Source organism: Bombyx mandarina, chromosome 08 (assembly GCF_030267445.1).
Source record: "Bombyx mandarina strain Sakado chromosome 08, ASM3026744v2".
In the NCBI taxonomy this organism is placed as follows: Eukaryota; Metazoa; Arthropoda; class Insecta; order Lepidoptera; family Bombycidae; genus Bombyx; species Bombyx mandarina.
The window spans coordinates 6,698,010-6,716,496 of NC_143215.1; the positions used below are offsets into that span (position 1 = coordinate 6,698,010).

At 35.1% G+C, this 18,487-nt stretch overlaps 1 protein-coding gene across 1 annotated transcript; it reads left to right on the forward strand.

Annotated features, from left to right (window-relative positions):
* Positions 1–110: 110 nt before the first annotated feature.
* Positions 111–7,729, forward strand: LOC114252608 (gustatory and odorant receptor 22). The gene is made up of 9 exons (XM_028187160.2): positions 111–327; positions 1,023–1,161; positions 1,851–2,101; positions 3,472–3,732; positions 4,295–4,422; positions 5,108–5,267; positions 6,011–6,082; positions 6,847–6,936; positions 7,544–7,729. Exons 1-9 carry the CDS (start codon positions 217–219, stop codon positions 7,628–7,630), a joined length of 1,299 nt encoding a protein of 432 aa, XP_028042961.2. The 5' UTR covers positions 111–216; the 3' UTR covers positions 7,631–7,729.
* The last annotated feature ends 10,758 nt before the right edge of the window (positions 7,730–18,487 follow it).

Below are 18,487 nucleotides of genomic sequence, written 5' to 3' on the forward strand. Positions count from 1 at the left end.
CTAACCCGTAATATCAAACTCGTTTTGTATGCAATGAGCGACAACATCGTTTACTTTAAAATTTAATGAAAATTACAAGATGTTTACGGTTCAACTCGATAACGTCAGTTCGTGTTTGAACGTATAATAAATATTCAGAACACGACGACAAAGTTACGGGCATTAGGTACTCACTTCATCTAGTTAGAGGTAACTGTACCTAGGAGGGAAATACAAATGATTCCGGACCATCTTTTTGAAAAAGGCATCAACAATACGTTCTTGGATTACGACATGCGACATGTTCAACGTAATAGAAACATACAGGAAAAGACGCAGAAAGACTATGTAAGCGATACCTATTCCTATATGAGGCCATCAGCGCAAAAGTGGCCTAACCCACAGTTTTTCATAATAATCCTTATAATTATGTATATTATATTTTATTTAAAATATAATAAATTTTGATGCAAAACCGGCCTGTCCATAGTTTGATCCATAGATAACAGATGGCTTTGTAAACATTATATTTGAGCGTTTTTTTTTTGCCTACTCAAATTCAAATTCCTGAAAACTTAAACCTCATTGCTCCATAAACCATGGTAAGCTTAGGTCACTTTTGCGCTGACGGTCTCATATTTCTGTTTTTGTATGATTTGTGCAAAAATAGTTATTAAAAGCTCTACGAGATAAACATTTGTTGGTAGCGATTTTATTTCACCTGAGAATCATTCTAATATTATCCTTCCTTCCCGATGTGGAAATAAGTCCTTAAGAATATTCTACTTAAAAAAAGGCTAGGCAAAGGAAGAAAATTAAATTGCCGTATAGAGGATTTTTCCGTGTTAAGTTTTCCTCGCTGTCTTGTCCTTAAGGCCATGACTACCTTTTTTTTTTTTTTTTCTGTTTTATTTAGAGAAACCCGAACTTACCGTTTATATTTTTATCGAACTAATATAACATGGCGAACGTTAAAAGCGATTGGTAAGAACTTTTAGAAATAAACCTGTAAAATAAACGAAGATTATTTTTAAATTTTAAAGGAACAAGAACAAAGGGATCTACTGTCATCACAAGACGGCGATACTTGTGAGATACACGATCAATTTTATCGAGATCACAAACTTTTGTTGGTGTTGTTCCGAGCGCTTGCCGTTATGCCTATCACTAGGTCTCGTCCAGGTAAACAAAGTATTGAACCAATCAAAATTTACACCTTAATGTATAGAGCGGTCGGTGTTTAAAAGTTCTAGTAGCAAAATTTTGTTTTGTGCTTTTGTTTAATTTGCAAGAACGTAGGCAAAATTTATTAACCTATTACATCGTTGGGCTACCGATTGAAAACTTTCTGTTTGAATGATACGTTATTGCATAAGACAAATAATAATAGCAGTAATTAATAGGAAGTAATATATCTAGTACCTACAGTATGTTATTATATTAATGTGTATGTACTTTTATTTTATTTATTTTTTTATTGCATAGATTGGTGGACGAGCTCACAGACCATTTGGTGTTAAGTGGTAACCGGAACCCATAGACATCTACAACGTAAATGCCACCACCCACCTTGAGATGTGAGTTCTAAGGTCTCAGTATAGTTACAACGGCTGCCCCACCCTTCAAACCGAAACGCATTACTACTTCACGACAGAAACAGGCAGGGTGGTGGTACCTACCCGTGCGGACTCACAAGAGGTCCTACCACCAGTACGTCGTCAGGAGTACAAAAAAGGACATAGGGTATCTTTACTCTGAAAGTATTCACGACGATTTGGGTTTTTCTACATTAAGGCGCACCTTCCACATGATAGATGTCATACCTAAGTATGATATTGCTAACCTATTTAACTTTTACTATTATCAAACAGGCACAATCACGTTTAGCTGGAAGTCAACAGCGACGATCTACGCCGTGTGTTTTTACATTGTGGCTACGGCGGTGGTTCTAATAGTTGGCTATGAACGGATTCAGATATTGCAGTCCATCAAGCGCTTTGATGATTACATCTACGCCATACTATTTATAGTATTTCTCGTTCCACATTTCTGGATACCGTTCGTGGGTTGGGGCGTTGCTCATCAAGTAGCAATTTACAAAACGAACTGGGGAAAGTTTCAGGTATGATAACAAAATAAAATAAAGTCAAATAGAGGGAGATTGTCAATAATTTTTCCGTAAGTAACTAATACAAAGCTTATGTTTTAGTTACTTAATATCAAGTATTAACTAAATTAAATATTGATCAAAGTAAATGAACTCGACAACTTCCCGCTTTAAGTAGTTTCAAACTTAATCAAATTGTATTGTCGAACAATAAACTTTAAGATCAGTTTTAGAATTTCCAAATTATGATCCTCTCTCATAGCTTTAAGATTAACGGTGAATGTAATTTATATTATTTGTTGCTCCACATTTGCAAGTCAACCACCCCGTATATTGCTAGCGCCATTCGCACTATGAATTCTGTAAAAGAAGTGTCCCTATATCTCCACTTTTTGTCAAAGTATTTCCTTTTACTTTCTAATGCTCTGAGCTTCTTATCGCGGCCGCCTGTAATCAAATTCCCAACTCAGACGACCTGACACAGTCGCCGACACCCTAAACACGTCATTTCGGATCCTCCCGATCCACTTTCGGTGCTTTTAAACATTCCAAGCACCGGTCATCGCTCTCGTGAAACTCGTCAGATGCGACGAGGGGTTCGATGTTCAACTTTTTCCACAGAGTCCACTAAGTTTCTTGTCAGATCTCAGTGGGTCGCGATTCCGCTATTCGTGGATTCAGTGAAGCACTGCGCTTGTTAGTGCAAATGCTAGCAGTCACAGGTTAGATCCCATAAGTTTCGCCTCAGGTGATAGAATTTTTTTTTATTTTTTTTATTGCTTAGATGAGTGGACGAGCTCACAGCCCACCTAATGTTAAGTGGTTACTGGAGCCCATAGACATCTACAACGTAAATGCGCCACCCACCTTGAGATATAAGTTCTAAAGTCTCAATTATAGTTACAACGGCTGCCCCACCCTTCAAACCGAAACGCATTACTGCTTCACGGCAGAAATAGCCGGGGTGGTGGTACCTACCCGTGCGGACTCACAAGAGGTCCTACCACCAGTAAAACCCAGAATAACCCCTCGTGGCTACTGGTAATGAGGTAGGAAAAAAAAAAGTTCATCACCACATCTAGTTCGCTACCATTGATTACTATTATAATATACAACACTTGCTACTGTATAGAACGAGTATATCTTTTTTTTATTGCTTAGTTGGGTGGATGAGCTCACAGACCATCTGGTGTTAAGTGGTTACTGGAGCTCATAGACATCTACAACGTAAATGCGCCACCCACCTTGAGATATAAGTTCTCTCGGAACAAAGATTGTAAAGAATCGAAGCAGCCTAACAAATCGGCTTTCGAAGGCACCATGAGAGTTGAAATCTCAATATTTAAATTATTAAATTACTGATCGGAGGCAATCTGATTTTACAGGTTAGATACTATAGAGTAACTGGTGAAAATCTTAAATTTCCCAATCTAAAGACATTGATTGTTATAATAAGCGTGGGATGTTTACTTCTTGCTGTGTGCTTTCTACTGAGCCTCTGCGCACTGTTGGACGGATTTCTGTTGAAACACACAACTGCTTACTATCACATTATAACAATGATTAACATGAACTGTGCTCTTTGGTATATCAACTGCAAGGCAATCAAAATTGCTTCTCAAAGCTTGTCGGAATGTTTTCAGCGAGTAAGTGTGACTTTTATTCTTTAAATTTATGATAAACTAGTTGACCCCGCAGACTTCGTAGGGCCTCAATCGAAAAATAAAAGACCTAAACTATTGTATAAAATAAATTTAAAACAAACAAAAGGAATCCGTCCGACGGAGGACACATCAAAGGAAAAATAAAATTGTTATTTTTATTTAATTCCGAGCATTTTCATATTTATCTACCTTTTAAACCTTCTCTGGACTTCCACAAATAATTCAAGACAAAAATTAGCCAAATCGGTCCAGCCGCTCTCGAGTTTTAGCGAGACTAACGAACAGCAATTCATTTTTATTTAAATAGATAATGGAATGACTATATTTGTACTGTTATATAAAAAGTATCAATGATTGAAGGTCTTTTGACAAAAAAAAAACAGCAGGCATCAATAAAATCTCACATAATTTAAAAAAGCGAAGAAGGCTAAAAGAGTCGCCTATAGGTATTTGCCGTTGATCTCTTAGAAGTGGTAAAGAAAACGATAAAAAATAACCTGATTAAGTACCGCTAGCGAGATTTAAGCACTTTAAATTGTTTCAGGATGTTGATATAGAATGTTCAGCACAACTAATAGCTCGATATCGGTATTTGTGGCTAAATCTTTCCGAGCTGTTGCAGTCTTTGGGAAATGCTTATGCTCGCACGTACTCTACCTACTGTCTTTTTATGTAAGATTTCCATTAAGCATATACTACCACTACTACTACTGCTACTACTACTACTGTCATTATACATATTTCCGATATTTCGAATGCTTTACAGTTTTCATTGTTTGACAATAACAACACGAGATTAAATCGTAGAAGCAGTTTTATTTGTTATTTTTTTATGTTTAAGCTGTTAGAACTGTTTATGTATTTTTTTTATTTGACACATTTACTATTTTTTTTATTTTTGTGTCCGTTGCCAGAACGTTTTGCGTGAAATAGGGAGACTGTTATTCTAATGTAATTTTAGCTGGAATGGCCTCATAGGCATCCAGTGATTAGTTTACATAAATGTGAGAATACGTCCTCAAGTCTCAAAATAAGTTAAAAACCTCTTAAATCCAACCACACCATGAATTCGAACACCATCAGCCTAAAAATATATATATATAAAGAAATTCTAATTATTATTGATTTCTCCACTATTTAATGGATGTTATTATACATATAAATAAACCTTCTTCTTCAATCACTCTATCTATTAAAAAAAACCGCATCAAAATCCGTTGCGTAGTTTGAAAGATTTAAGCATACATAGGGATATAGGGACAGAGAAAGCGACTTTGTTTTATCACTACTATGAACTGATTTGCTTGGTAAAATGCTATCGGTACTTAATTATTTTGAAAGGTCTTTTTCCAAACAGGTTCGCAAACATAACAATAGCTGTTTACGGTGCGTTGTCTGAAATTGTGGACCACGGTTTTGGGTTTACTTTTAAAGAAGTAGGCCTGTTCGTGGATGCGGCTTATTGCTCAACTCTTCTTTTCGTTTTCGCGGATTGCTCGCACAAGTCTACTTTAAAGGTGATGTACGACATATTTAGAAGTAAATGTACCCATATATATATATATATATATATATTTTCAAAACTTGTCAAGTTGAAATACACTAAGACCAATGACGCCTTCAGCTCTAATACTAGGATCAGGCTTAGATACCCTGGTAACCGTACTCGTCGAACTCGACAAAGAGTTTGACATGCAACCTAACCCATGAATCAGCTCGCTGAGTTTCTCGCCGTATCTTCTCCGCGGGTCGCGATTCTGATCCAGTAGTAGATTCATTCGCGAAGCAGCTGCTCTTGAGTAGTTAGGTCTCCTTCGGAGGCGCTCGGGCATCTGTTAGCAAATCCCACCCCTCCTGGCTGAGCCTTTGCTCGCCCACCTGTCCTGGTGAAACTGGAAAGGCCTCAGGGCCACCAGTAAGCTCTCAATCATAAAAAAATAATACACTAAGGCCATGAAAGCAAAACGGCAGTAGGCTATGCATATATGTAGTTGCATTATAATAATACATTTCATCCGCTTAGATGAATCTAATGGTGTGAATCTCAAGTAGCGTTAAATAGCTACTGGAAACGTTGGACACTATAACTTGATGAAGGGCATGAAGAACACGAATCACTGCTTATGCATTAATTAATTTTTTTGTTGCAGAGATAATTATGTAGATTCACAATATAGCGTGGGATCAAAATTCGCTTTATCTCAGTCTCAAAAATTAGAAATAAGTAAATACATGTAACTTTCTTGTTTCTATATTTTAGGTCGCCGCCGGTGTTCAAGACACTCTTCTTTCAATCGACGTATTGGCTGTAGATAGGCCGACCCAAAAAGAGGTGTGGTTTCTTTTTGATAAACGTTATACATAACGAAAATGACCACCCTGTCAAGAGTGAAACGATTAAAAAGAAGGCTCTCTTAGTGCTAAGGAGATATTGCAACACAGAAGTAACCATTTAATGGTCCTTGCTCGACTTAACACGTTGAGCGCCATGTGTATCTTTCTGGAAACACAAAGTACCACCTTTAGGGGCCGCGTGTCTCCTTTAGGAAACACGAGCAGTACTTTATTCGTAAGTTATGTCTAAAAATAACTTTTGATCAAAACGTCGTACAAAAAACCCACTCACACCGAAATAACCGTGGAGGCCAGAGGTATTAGAATTCATAGTAAAATGTATTGAAATGTGTTTCCTGGCGGATACACTGGCCTACGAATAAAGTACTGCTCGTGTTTCCTAAAGGAAACACGCGGCCCCTAAAGGTGGTACTTTGTGTTTCCAGAAAGATACACATGGCGCTCAACGTGTTAAACGTGCCACTTATGTATATCTAAATGACCATACTGGATGATATATTTATTACTCCTCATTGAAAGTCGAACACATCATCACAGTCATATCATGTAAAATCCTCTATTCCAATTTATTTAATAATTGCTATAGATAATAAATACCACAGTGAATTTATCTTTAATTTGTTTTTATGTTATAGAAAAAGATTTGCTCACTCAATTTGAAGCAAACTGCGAGTTTTGTTTTCTGGACTATACCTATGCCTTAACGCTTTAATCTGATACATTCCTAGTACATTTTTGCAGATCGATCACTTCATACAAGCAATTGAAATGAATCCGGCGTTCGTGAGTTTAAAGGGCTATGCTCACGTCAACAGGGAACTACTAACTTCAGTACGTTTTATTATCAATTATCATACGAGCTGCTTTATTTATTAGGGAACGTACCCATACTGCGTGACCCGTTTAGGGGGGGGGAGCGGAGTCTTTAAAATACTACGGTCAGTCACAGGAGCGGGGGGGGTGGCTCAGGTTTTTATCACGTAGTCTATTTTAGTGAGAGAAATCTCGTATTTTTTCGACCTATATTCGAATATAACGCGCAGTGTTTAGCGCTTTGTAAACTCACACACACTACATAATTCACTAGTAATTTAAGTGTGCATGCAGTCTTATGCAATAAAGACGAGTATGAACCAAATTTTTTGTTTTTCAATTTTTGCCTGTGAAATAATTAAAAATCATAACTATGAGTTACTACGTGAAAACTAAAGGGGGAGAGGGGGGGAGGTCTTGGCATATACTACGAGTGATCACCGAGGGGAGGGAGAGGTCGAAAAAACTAAAAAAATAGGTCACGTAGTATGGGTACGTTCCCTTACTTATAAAAATGATCAGTTGATTCTTAAGGTCAAATTAAGATGTGAAATATTTGTACGTGTTTATATATTTTTTATAGAGTGAGAGATAAAGATCTAAATATTATTATTTTTGCTCGCAGGCCATAAGTATGATAACGATTTATTTAATCGTACTATTGCAGTTCAAGATCTCCTTACCGAAGGAGCCACATGGCACCGGTCAATAAATGAAACATATTATGATCAACAATTTCATTGTAATTATCTATTGACTTAGTTTGCATTCACATTGTATTGTTTTGGTACACTTAATTAATAAAAGAAAAAGAAAAAAAAGATTCCACATACATATTAAACTTATTTTATTTTAATCGTATTTCATAATACATGATTGATGTATGAATAAATTTATGCGTTTATTTGACATGAACTGCTCATATAATACACGAAATGAAATGGTTAAGGTGTACATCTAAATTCTGAAATATTATCTTAGTTAAGTCGTCGTGGCCTAAAGGATAAGACGTCCGGTGCATTCGTGTTGAGCGATGCACCGGTGTTCGAATCTCGCAGGCGGGTACCAATTTTTCTAATGAAATGTGTACTTAACAAATGTTCACGATTGACTTCCACGGTGAAGGAATAACATCGTGTAATAAAAATCAAACCCGCGAAAATTATAATTTACGTAATCACTGGTGGCAGGACCTCTTGTGAGTCCGCGCGGGTAGGTACCACCGATCTGCTTGTTTCTGCCGTGAAGCAGTAATGCGTTTCGGTTTGAAGGGTGGGGCAGCCATTGTAACTATACTTGAGACCTTAGAACTTATATCTCAAGGTGGGTGGCGCATTTACGTTGTAGATGTCTATGGGCTCCAGTAACCACTTAACACCAGGTGGGCTGTGAGCTCGTCCACCCATATAAGCAATAAAAAAAAAGTTAAAATAGATTGTATATTTGTATATTTTTTTTCGGAGTTTGTCCATATTAATTAGTAAGGTAAAAAAGGTGTTATTTTCCAGTTCGTGTGGCCACGGATGTCGTCCGATAGTATAACACGCGAAAACCTCTAAACATGTATTTGAGATTTGATTCTGCTTTTCTATAAAAAACTACCTTATAAAACTACTAGGATAATGTAATAGCCATCCAGTAATGTAATAGCTGAACAATATTCTAAGGGAAGTAATATGGAATTAACTAAATCCCAAAGATTATACTCTTGACACATAAAGCGCTCTTCGTTAGTCAAAGAGATTCGGAAACACCATCTTTAAATGCACTATGGGTAATTAGTTCGGCGTTTGCCGATGTCGAAGATGGATTAAGTCTTTCAATGATATTATAAGCTCAGGCTCTGTGGTACATGCATACTGTCTGACAGATATAAAACTAATTACAGGTTGAGTTGACCTCATATCTCAGGGGTCAGTCATGAAAAATTCTAATTATTGGGATCAGGACGACGTGGAAGATTTAGAACACACGTGATTAATTGTAGTAATCTAAATATACATAACACTTCACATTAAACGTGTGTTTATGTGTTGAATTCTTTAGTACTGATTTTTTTACATCATTTGTGTCAAGTTCCTCCTAGCAAACACTCGCAATAATATTAGTGCCATATGGTAAGAAGCTGTGATGAATGATACCGGCATTAGACCACCAATTAATTACCTTGACCTTTTTAGGGTTTAGATTTCGTTTGGGGCATTGTGTAGGTGCTGAAGCAAGATCTAACCAACATGATGACAGCTTATGATTAGATAAAAGAATCCATTTTTCATTGTAAGTGCCAATGCGGTATAAGATCCCTTCGTTAATTAATAATTAGTGTTTTATGAAACGCATGGCATACCATAACAAGTTCATCGCGCTGGCGATGGCTTAGTTCGTGCGGCACCCACTTATAAAGATTCTACCTTAGTAATTTGATCAAATGGACCAGTATTATTTTTGATGCTAACGTTTTCAACGCTGCTGCTAATCAGCTTCCACTATCGCCTTTAATACGTCGTTCTTGACTTTAGTTTTCGGGCTTGAGTTAATTTTTTAGTTCAAAATTCCCATGTCGAAAGCTTTCAAACTAATAACGAGTCATGCGTTCGTTTTTTATTTGTTCGAGTATTCACTTCGTACAAGTCATATCTTTTGTGAGCCTTTTATATGGCATTGCTACCGCGACGGAACTCGTATTCCATAATAACTCTTAATTTAATAGTATCCATATTAATGAATAAGATACAAATGTAATGAAAAAAATGCACTAAACATTAAAAAGTGATTGAATATGGAAATCGAATTGCAAAAAAAATAATCCGACATTTGAATTTAGAATTTGTTTCCAGTCATACACAAATAACGTTTCAGATACCGGCTAGTATATAAAACGGCAACACCACAGGAAAAGGCTTTAATATTGATGCACTAATTATTTCGTGACGTCACCGCTATGATGATGACGATCAAAAATTCAAGTGGGACAGACATTTTACTATGCCACTCACTCTTCTTTAGTTCATCTTTAAAATATTAAATTCTACGTCACTTTATAACAAAGTTCAGTTGACAAGCTGCATCAAAGAGTATTAATTTCAAAGGTACTACCGTTACCCATAAAATATTATGCAAAGCTTAAAAATCATGTCGCTCATGTGTTTTAGCCCTTTGCAAGTCTGTTTTTATCATCTTATAAAAACACTGTTACTTGACCTCTACCTCTACTCTACTATACTTTTAACTATAAAGTCCTTAAAAGTCCTTGTGTAAATATAATTTTAAAAAATGAATGACCATGAGCCTGTCGTCCCCAATCATTCGAGGATGCCGTGACGTCTACAACGGGTATTCATTAATCAACTTTTCCAATTACGATTCTAAGCCTATATCATTGCAAAGTTTAATGACGTCGTCTCGACGAAAGACCCCTGAAATATTGTACTGATTGTTTTGCTTCAAACTCTAGTTAATTGTTGAAAAATATGAAGGTCTTACTACCGGGTCTTTTTTATTTTTTATTTAATAACAGCTAATTAATAAGCCATGGCATTAACGCATACATAACAGTCATTGGTGACATCAAGAAAATGTACGATGCACTAGGCTTTACGCATAAAAAAAACTGACACAACTAATAATGTAATATACCTCATGCTATGTAAGTAAAGTATAATAATATACTCATACTACTACCACATATACACATACTGTAATGTAATTTAGAAAATTATTTCGAGATTTCGATAAATTTTTCACAGCACTGGTTCTTAGCGTAGATTTGCAGATGAGCCCTGTTTCGGTCATACGATATTTCCCTTCACTTCAACAAGCGCTTATTACAATCGACGTAACGTTCGCTAATAAAAAATGAGTAAACTGCAAAACCCTTTATTTAGAATGGCTCCCTTTAATTATTTTTAACAAATTGGACATTTCGGTATGAGATACCTACCATTTACTTTGTTTACCAAATAGCAAGCTTTATTAGGGAAAATTGCTGCGTTTGTTCAGCCTATTCCTCCTATGGATTGCCGTGTATTTATTTTAATTTATTATTACGTTTTTAATACCCTACGTATTTAAACGAGATCACGGCCCACCTGATATTAAATGGTTACCGGAGCTCATAGACATCACAACATGAATGCCGTCACCCACCTCGATACACGAACTGCAAGTCTCCCTATATATCTATATATCTCTCAGATGCATAATATAACGGCTGTCTCAGCCATTAGGGGCCCATTGCTGCTTTGCAACTGAGATTCACGAATGTTTCATACACTGCAATGCTATTGTATGTATTGCTAGTGAGCAGGACATGGACGTTAGTTGCATACCCGCGCACCGCTGCTTATAAAATGGCAAAAATCTATATCTATACTAATATTATAAAGAGGAAAGATTTGTTTGTTTGTTTGTTTCGAATAGGCTCCGAAACTACTGGACCGATTTGAAAAATTATTTTTCCATTAGATGCCGACATTGTCCCTGATGAACATAGGCTACTTTTTTTAATTTTTTTTTTTTTTGGTTTCATGTGTGTTTTAATGTTTCCGAAGCGAAGCGAGGGCGGGTCGCTAGTCTTTTATAATTTTAAACCAAAAACCTTTTTTAAATTGGATAATTCCGGATTATCCAAATGATCGTAAAGCTTAAGCCACGCCTAAACATCATAAAATATTATTGTTTATAATTAATTACCCACGGTCTTATTTGTTATCCTACTAAATTTAAAACAAATATGTTGTATATTAATATTAACGTAATTTTTCTAAAATGATTATATTGAGAACTGTATATAAAATTTTGAAATTGAATAAGACGATATCATTATGTAAAATCGTGGACCGCAATTGGTGGATTGGCGAACGCGCGAACTTCGTCAAGCGGAAGTAATTGTTCGCGTGTGACTACAATTGTTCTATAATCTGACTACATGCTTACCCTCTTGGCTTCGCTCTGGAACTCGCTCACCCGTCTTGGTTGAGAGGAAAGCTCCCGTGGCCAGTCGCAAACCTTAAATTCACAAACAAGAAAGTTATTATTGAGGAAAAAAATAAGACGAGACAATATTGTAACTTGGTGGGTTTTCTCTTTTTTGTGAACCACTTTTGCTAATAAATATAAAAATCAATAAATATAAAAAAAAAGTTTTTTTAGTTTTAGTAAATTGAATTTCTGATGTCATAAGTTGAATATTAAAACTTTGCATCTTAACACTGTGAACTTTATGCCTACAATGCCGTTCGGGCGAAGCCAAAATCAGGGAATCAGTAATTTTATCAACTCGAGATTTTTATTCTAAAATATATAAAATGCGAGAATTTGCACGGAAGATAAAAAATTTACCATCTAATTTTTAAGATATTTTAAAAGGTTATAATCTTGATAAATAGTAAAACTTTCCATTGGATTTGAAAACCAAGGCGTTGGGTTCGGCTAAAGAGTCAGGTGGCTCACTTCCATACGCGTTTTGTTTGATAGCCGCAATCTTGTAGGAAGCGTTTACGCTCCCTCTCGACCGGGTATTCGTAAACGGATTCCCCAGCGTAAAAAAAAAGGAAGCGTTTACAATGGAACCCTCACGTGGCTCACGGCTGACCCTCATAGCCCGAACAGTTCAGTAAGATAAGGCTCACCGGTGAGCAACGTGACCTGAATGAAAATACTGGATTTTTCATGTGACGTTCAACGCGTTAAGTAGGTATATTAATTAACTCAAGTAATTAATTAGGCGTTTTGCGTCTAAATAGATTGCTACATGTACATAGTGAGTCGTCGTGGCCTAAAGGATAAGACGTCCGGTGCATTCGTATTTTCAACTTACCACAGTAATGGCTTATTGCCTTTTGCAAAAAAATATATAATAATATTTTTTTATTGCTTAGATGTGTGGACGAGCTCACAGCCCACCTGGTGTTAAGTGGTTACTGGAGCCCATAGACATCTACAACGTAAATGCGCCACACACCTTGAGATATAGTTCTAAGGTCTCAGTATAGTCACAACGGCTGCCCCACCCTTCAAACCGAAACGCATTACTGCTTCACGGCAGAAATAGGCGGGGCGGTGGTACCTACCCGTACGGACTCACAAGAGGTCCTACCACCAGTAATTACGCAAATTATAATTTTGCGGGTTTGATTTTTACTGCACGATGTTATTCCTTCACCGTGGAAGTCGATCGTGAACATTTGTTAAGTACGTATTTCATTGGAAAAATTGGTACCCGCCTGCGGGATTCGAACACCAGTGCATCGCAGCAACGAATGCACCGGACGTCTTATCCTTTAGGCCACGACGACTTTTACGAAAATTAAACTATTTTTAATGAAAAGTTTTGAGTATGCCAGTATACTAACAACAACTATGATTCAAATCAATTTATTACCTTCTCTCACGTAGCATCAGTGTAACTGATCTATGAAAACCATTAAAAATGGGTAAGTCTTGTAATAATTTCTATAATTGTTATGCAGAATGTATATATAGCAGCGTTCTTATTACAGACGTATTTAATACGCATTTAATATGAATTTTATTAAAGATAATGTTACAAAATTTTAATAAAAAAAATCCAACTGCAACATAACTAAATGAAAATCATCAATGTACTCGCCAAAGTTTTAAGGATGACTAAAAAACGACCACTCAGATCTTGATAAATTTAAAATGGAATCACGTATATCATATGGTTTCTATCTTGCAAATAAAAAGTAATCATTAATATCAGTTCTTTTTAGAGAATAAAATCTGAGGTAACCCAAAAAAACAGTTTAAATGAGAATCTGTTCCTTTTTTTTCAAACCGGTCAAAAATACGCACCAAATAAACTTAATTTTCAGGGAAGCTTTCAGCACGGCCGCGAAAAACTTTACCATCACATATCAAATATTTAGTCGAAATTGATTGAATGTAGGTACACTGTTACAATACCGAGAAATCAAGTGAATTGGTTGTTCGTTTACTCTTTTGTAGATTTGAGCATCCGTTTTTTTGACAATAATCCTGCGACATATTCATTGACGCAATACGTTGTGTGATTGTGTGACATCATTCGGAAGCATATCACGATTTGTATCGTTGAGATTTGTATCGTCCACTCCATTCCGCATCAAGTGCGGTTATTAACTTTCAAGAGCACTCTAGATAATGGAATTACCTTAAAACGCATACACTACAATTCGCCATTTCATCATAAGCATATCGTGTTGTGGTACTTTTCCATTAAAATATGAATTATTTCTGAAAAAAATAATAATAATATAATTTGATCGTAACCAGATGTCTACCTTATTTAATTTTTGATAAATTGGTAATGAGAAATAATTAAACAGTTACTAAGTGACTGTACGGCAGGAAATATATAATACATACATACATGAATACATCCTTTTTGAGAATAAAAATAACCTCTACTATTCTTAGAATAATACTGCATCGCCATTTCAGGTAAAAGTAGTAATTAAATAAACTAAAAATTGTACCTACCCACAATTAGGGGAAAATCTGTACGTTGCAAAAATGTCATTTCGAAACGCAGTGTGCATGATTGCAGTGTTTCGCGTACCTAGTAAGGATGAACCTTGGTTCAAAATTAGAAAATTCAGTGGTAAAATAATACCTCCGAGTACTCCCTTTGGGACGTACGGTACAACACACAGTTGGAACTAGCATCTCCTTTAGAAACCCAGAGGTTCCCGACGCGATTTCATGGTTTCTCGACAGAGCTTTCATCGCAAAGCGTATTTTAGTTTGAAATTATCAATATCACATACACAATTTCAATCAATGATGAAGATTTAGGAATTCGAACAATCTACAATTTTGAATACTTTTTCAATAATTTAAAAGCACTGTTATGTTTGCAACTACTACATACATATCTTTTCGTGATTTTCTATCGATAAGTGACATAACGGTTATTGTCATATAGCCATGTTGAAATATTTTTACCGTACTAAAGTCAAAGGAACAAAACCGGAAAAGTAGTTTTAATGACCCCAAAAATTTAAACACTATATTTTAATTAGCACTATTAGATTATGTTTTTGCGATTTAAAACACTAACCAAAAACGTACCGAAAACCATCAATCTACATCTTGTTTGAAAAGGCTTACTCAAGGTAAAGGTAGGTTTGGAAGTAATTTCGAATCGTAAACAGGCGTTGGTTGTAAAGTAAACCAACAAAAATGATAGGACTATCGTTCTAAACAAATGTTTAAATAAGGAGCAGGTAGATTTTAACCAATCGAAATTTCGAGATATCTCACTAAAAATCCTGCGAAGATTCTTAATTCAACAAACTATTTTCGGATTCACGACAAGGATATTAATAGGAATGAAGGAATTTATAGATATATATTTAGTTACTCGTTTAATTAATGTTCCTGAAGTTCAAAAGTAAGCAGTGTTTGTTTGGGCATGTTAATCAAAAGCAACTTCTCAATGTAAATTAATTAACTCAAAATCTTATTTCTAAAAGGGCGTCATAACTAATCAACTGTGATGCAAGAGTTCGTAGAATTTCACGCAAATTCTCAATCGGAAATTAAATGCAATAAAACAAATTGTACGTAAAGTACATAATATATCAAATTAGTTATTTATTTCAAACAAATTTCGTGTCAAATCTCTTAAAAGTACGCACAAATAGTCACAAACGCTAATAATAAACAAATTATAAAAAAATTCGGCTGGCCTCGTGGCGTGTTGGTAAGTGATACCGAATGCCGTTTCGAGGTCGCGGGTTCGATCCCCGCACAGGACAACTATTTGTGTGATGAACACAGATATTTGTACTGCGTCTGGGTGTTTTCTATGTATTATATGTATATGTTACCGGAAATGTATGAAATCAAGGAATTGTATACAAATCCTAGGAAATGTGTACAATTCCGATACTATTTAGGAAATGTATAAAATATTGTTTGAAAAACTATTTAATGTATAGATATCCTAGGAAATGTATAAATTTCCTCGGAATTGTATATAATTCCAATATCGTATTAGGAAATGTATAAAGTAAATGCTTTTTGTAATAAAACACGTTGTTAATAGTATTTTTTTATTATAACACTATTGAGACAATCGGGTAGCAGTCATACCGTAAAATAATAATAAATAATATATTCATATTATCTTACTAATTAAAACTTCTAAAATCAACTATCTATTAACTTTTAACGTATCACAAAATCAACTTATATTTATTCTTATAAAATCAAATTTTCATTTGGCAAGTAATCAGTCTGATAATTAAGTAATTATAAATGTCAAAGTATAAAAGTAAATCTTTATATTATAATACTTTGTCAGTCCATATAGCTATTTATTTTTGCAGGGTAAGCTCGAATTTGGAAGTACATAATACTTTATTTTTAAAACACAGACATCTTGATGTAGCACAGTTTTTCTTGCAAAGGCACTTCTTAAATCCCTGGCCGGTTCCAGTGGATTGCAAGTTGGCAACTGACCGTAGTGCAAGACTCGTCCCGCTGTCCCCGCGTACCCACCAATATCTTAAATGTTTTACATTTCCGATTGCTATTTAGGAAATGTATAGATTTCCTAGGAAATGTGTAATGTGTAAGTATAATATAATTTATTTCACACATTTCCGTGCGATTTTAGGAATTACATACATTTCCTAGGAATTGTATACAATGACGGATTATATACATTTCCGGTAACATATATATTTACTACAAAAAGTATATACGTAATCTGGCACCCATAACACAAGCATTAAGCTTACCTTGGGGCTAGAGAACGCTGTGTGAAAATGCCCGTATCCAAAAAAAATTAAAGATAAAACAAAAAAAAAGTAACATAGAAGCTTTAATGACTACTTAATGTAGTGTGCCAATGCCAGTCCCAAGCCCGGATGACAAAAGAGGAGGGTTGAGTTGGAGTTTCCACCGTAAAACACTCAACGCCGAATGTCTGGCGGTGGTTAATTAGCCGGACCCAAATAAGGCTTCAGCGGCCTCTAAGAACTAAATCTTTTCTAAAAGCACCGCCATGGAAGGACGCGGGACCTCACCATCTGTATTTTCTAAAAAGCCCTATGAAGCCACGACCCTCAGCATTGAGGATGACTGACGCAAGGAGAAAGAGGAAAGCAGTGTGCAACCACACAGTATTAAATAGTTGGAATCTATAATTGTCTTCCAGAATGCGAAAATTGCAGAAATTATACTACTTCAATTGCTTTGAAATGTGATATTAGATTCATAAAATTTCACTGTACTCTTGCATTCCTCACTACAATACATATAGTTTTTGATGCTATAAACAGGCAGTTGAATTTCAGTATGCCGTTAAGCTCATAGATATCACAGTATAGATAGATTAATGTTTTACATGCAATGTATAATGATCAACCAACGACTCAACCCTTAAACTGAAGACCCTTGCCTACTTTGTGCTAGAAATCCCTAAAAAATCGCCCATTAATACAGTTATTTTAAATCAACAACAAATTTTCAATCCCTCATATCTCTATTACGCTGATTGCGCAATGCCAGAAATCTTCACTGAAATACCAAATATGTGTACCTAGGATTTTAATGAGATAAGAACTGAACATTGTTTTTTTTATTTCGATGTATTCAAATGTTTCCTGTAACTATTAAATAACATATAGCCATTATTACATTTAGCAATTCGTCATAAGCTCTGTATTTATGTAATTACTTAACAAACAAATGACAAAAGATATTTATAACCTGTCCTACGCATAGTCATTAGAGCTGGACTCATCAAGAACAATTAACATCTCAGATGGACCGTGATATAGAAGATGAGGAAAAATATCCATTTCTTGTTAATAAAGATGATGACTCCGTGACCGGAATACTGTATTGCCTGCTTTTCAAAAGCTCGTAACTTTACAAAACAGATGCCGTCGTATCACTGGAACTGTCAAACGAAAATTCAACTATGAAAAGAAATAAGCCAAAACAATTTAACAATCTTATGAATTAAATTGAACTACTTAATCAACAATATAATACAATTCAAAACTACTGGCATTTAATATCATTACTGGCAGTTTATATCTTCTTTTGTAATCCTTTATTTTAAAAGTTATGTTACTTAATTTTTTCACTGAAAATTATAAAATAAATTGAAGCAACCTGTTCAGTTAATAAAAAATAACTTCAGTAAAATTATTTTCTTTTCCAGTTTCTACTTATATCATAGTTATAGCATGAAGAAGTCAATTACCATACAACAAGAAATTCATAAGCCGTTAGACTTTTACATTTTTAATAAAATTTGAATCGAATTAAAATGGAATTTTAAGGGCAAAATTTTGCTATATTAAAAATAGAAAATGTATGTATGCTTGAATATAACAGGATCTACCATATATATAGTGCACTGTTACTTCTATGAAATTCAATATAAATATTATACATGAAATGGCAGGATAATAAATGTTTAGATAGAATAGAAATGTTAGACAGGTGAGCCTTATCCGTTTACTACTTACTAGACACTAGTCAGTAGTAACAAAAGAGTTCTAACGAATTTTAATCTTTTAGAAATTCGTTATTTTATCGATCATTT

Coding starts and splice junctions, on each gene's coding strand:
- LOC114252608 (XM_028187160.2), top strand. CDS start 217: ATGATTCCGGACCATCTTTTTGAAAAAGGCATCAACAATACGTTCTTG. Junction 6,083..6,846: donor ATAGGCCGACCCAAAAAGAG/GTGTGGTTTCTT, acceptor ACATTTTTGCAG/ATCGATCACTTCATACAAGC. Junction 6,937..7,543: donor ACAGGGAACTACTAACTTCA/GTACGTTTTATT, acceptor TTTTGCTCGCAG/GCCATAAGTATGATAACGAT.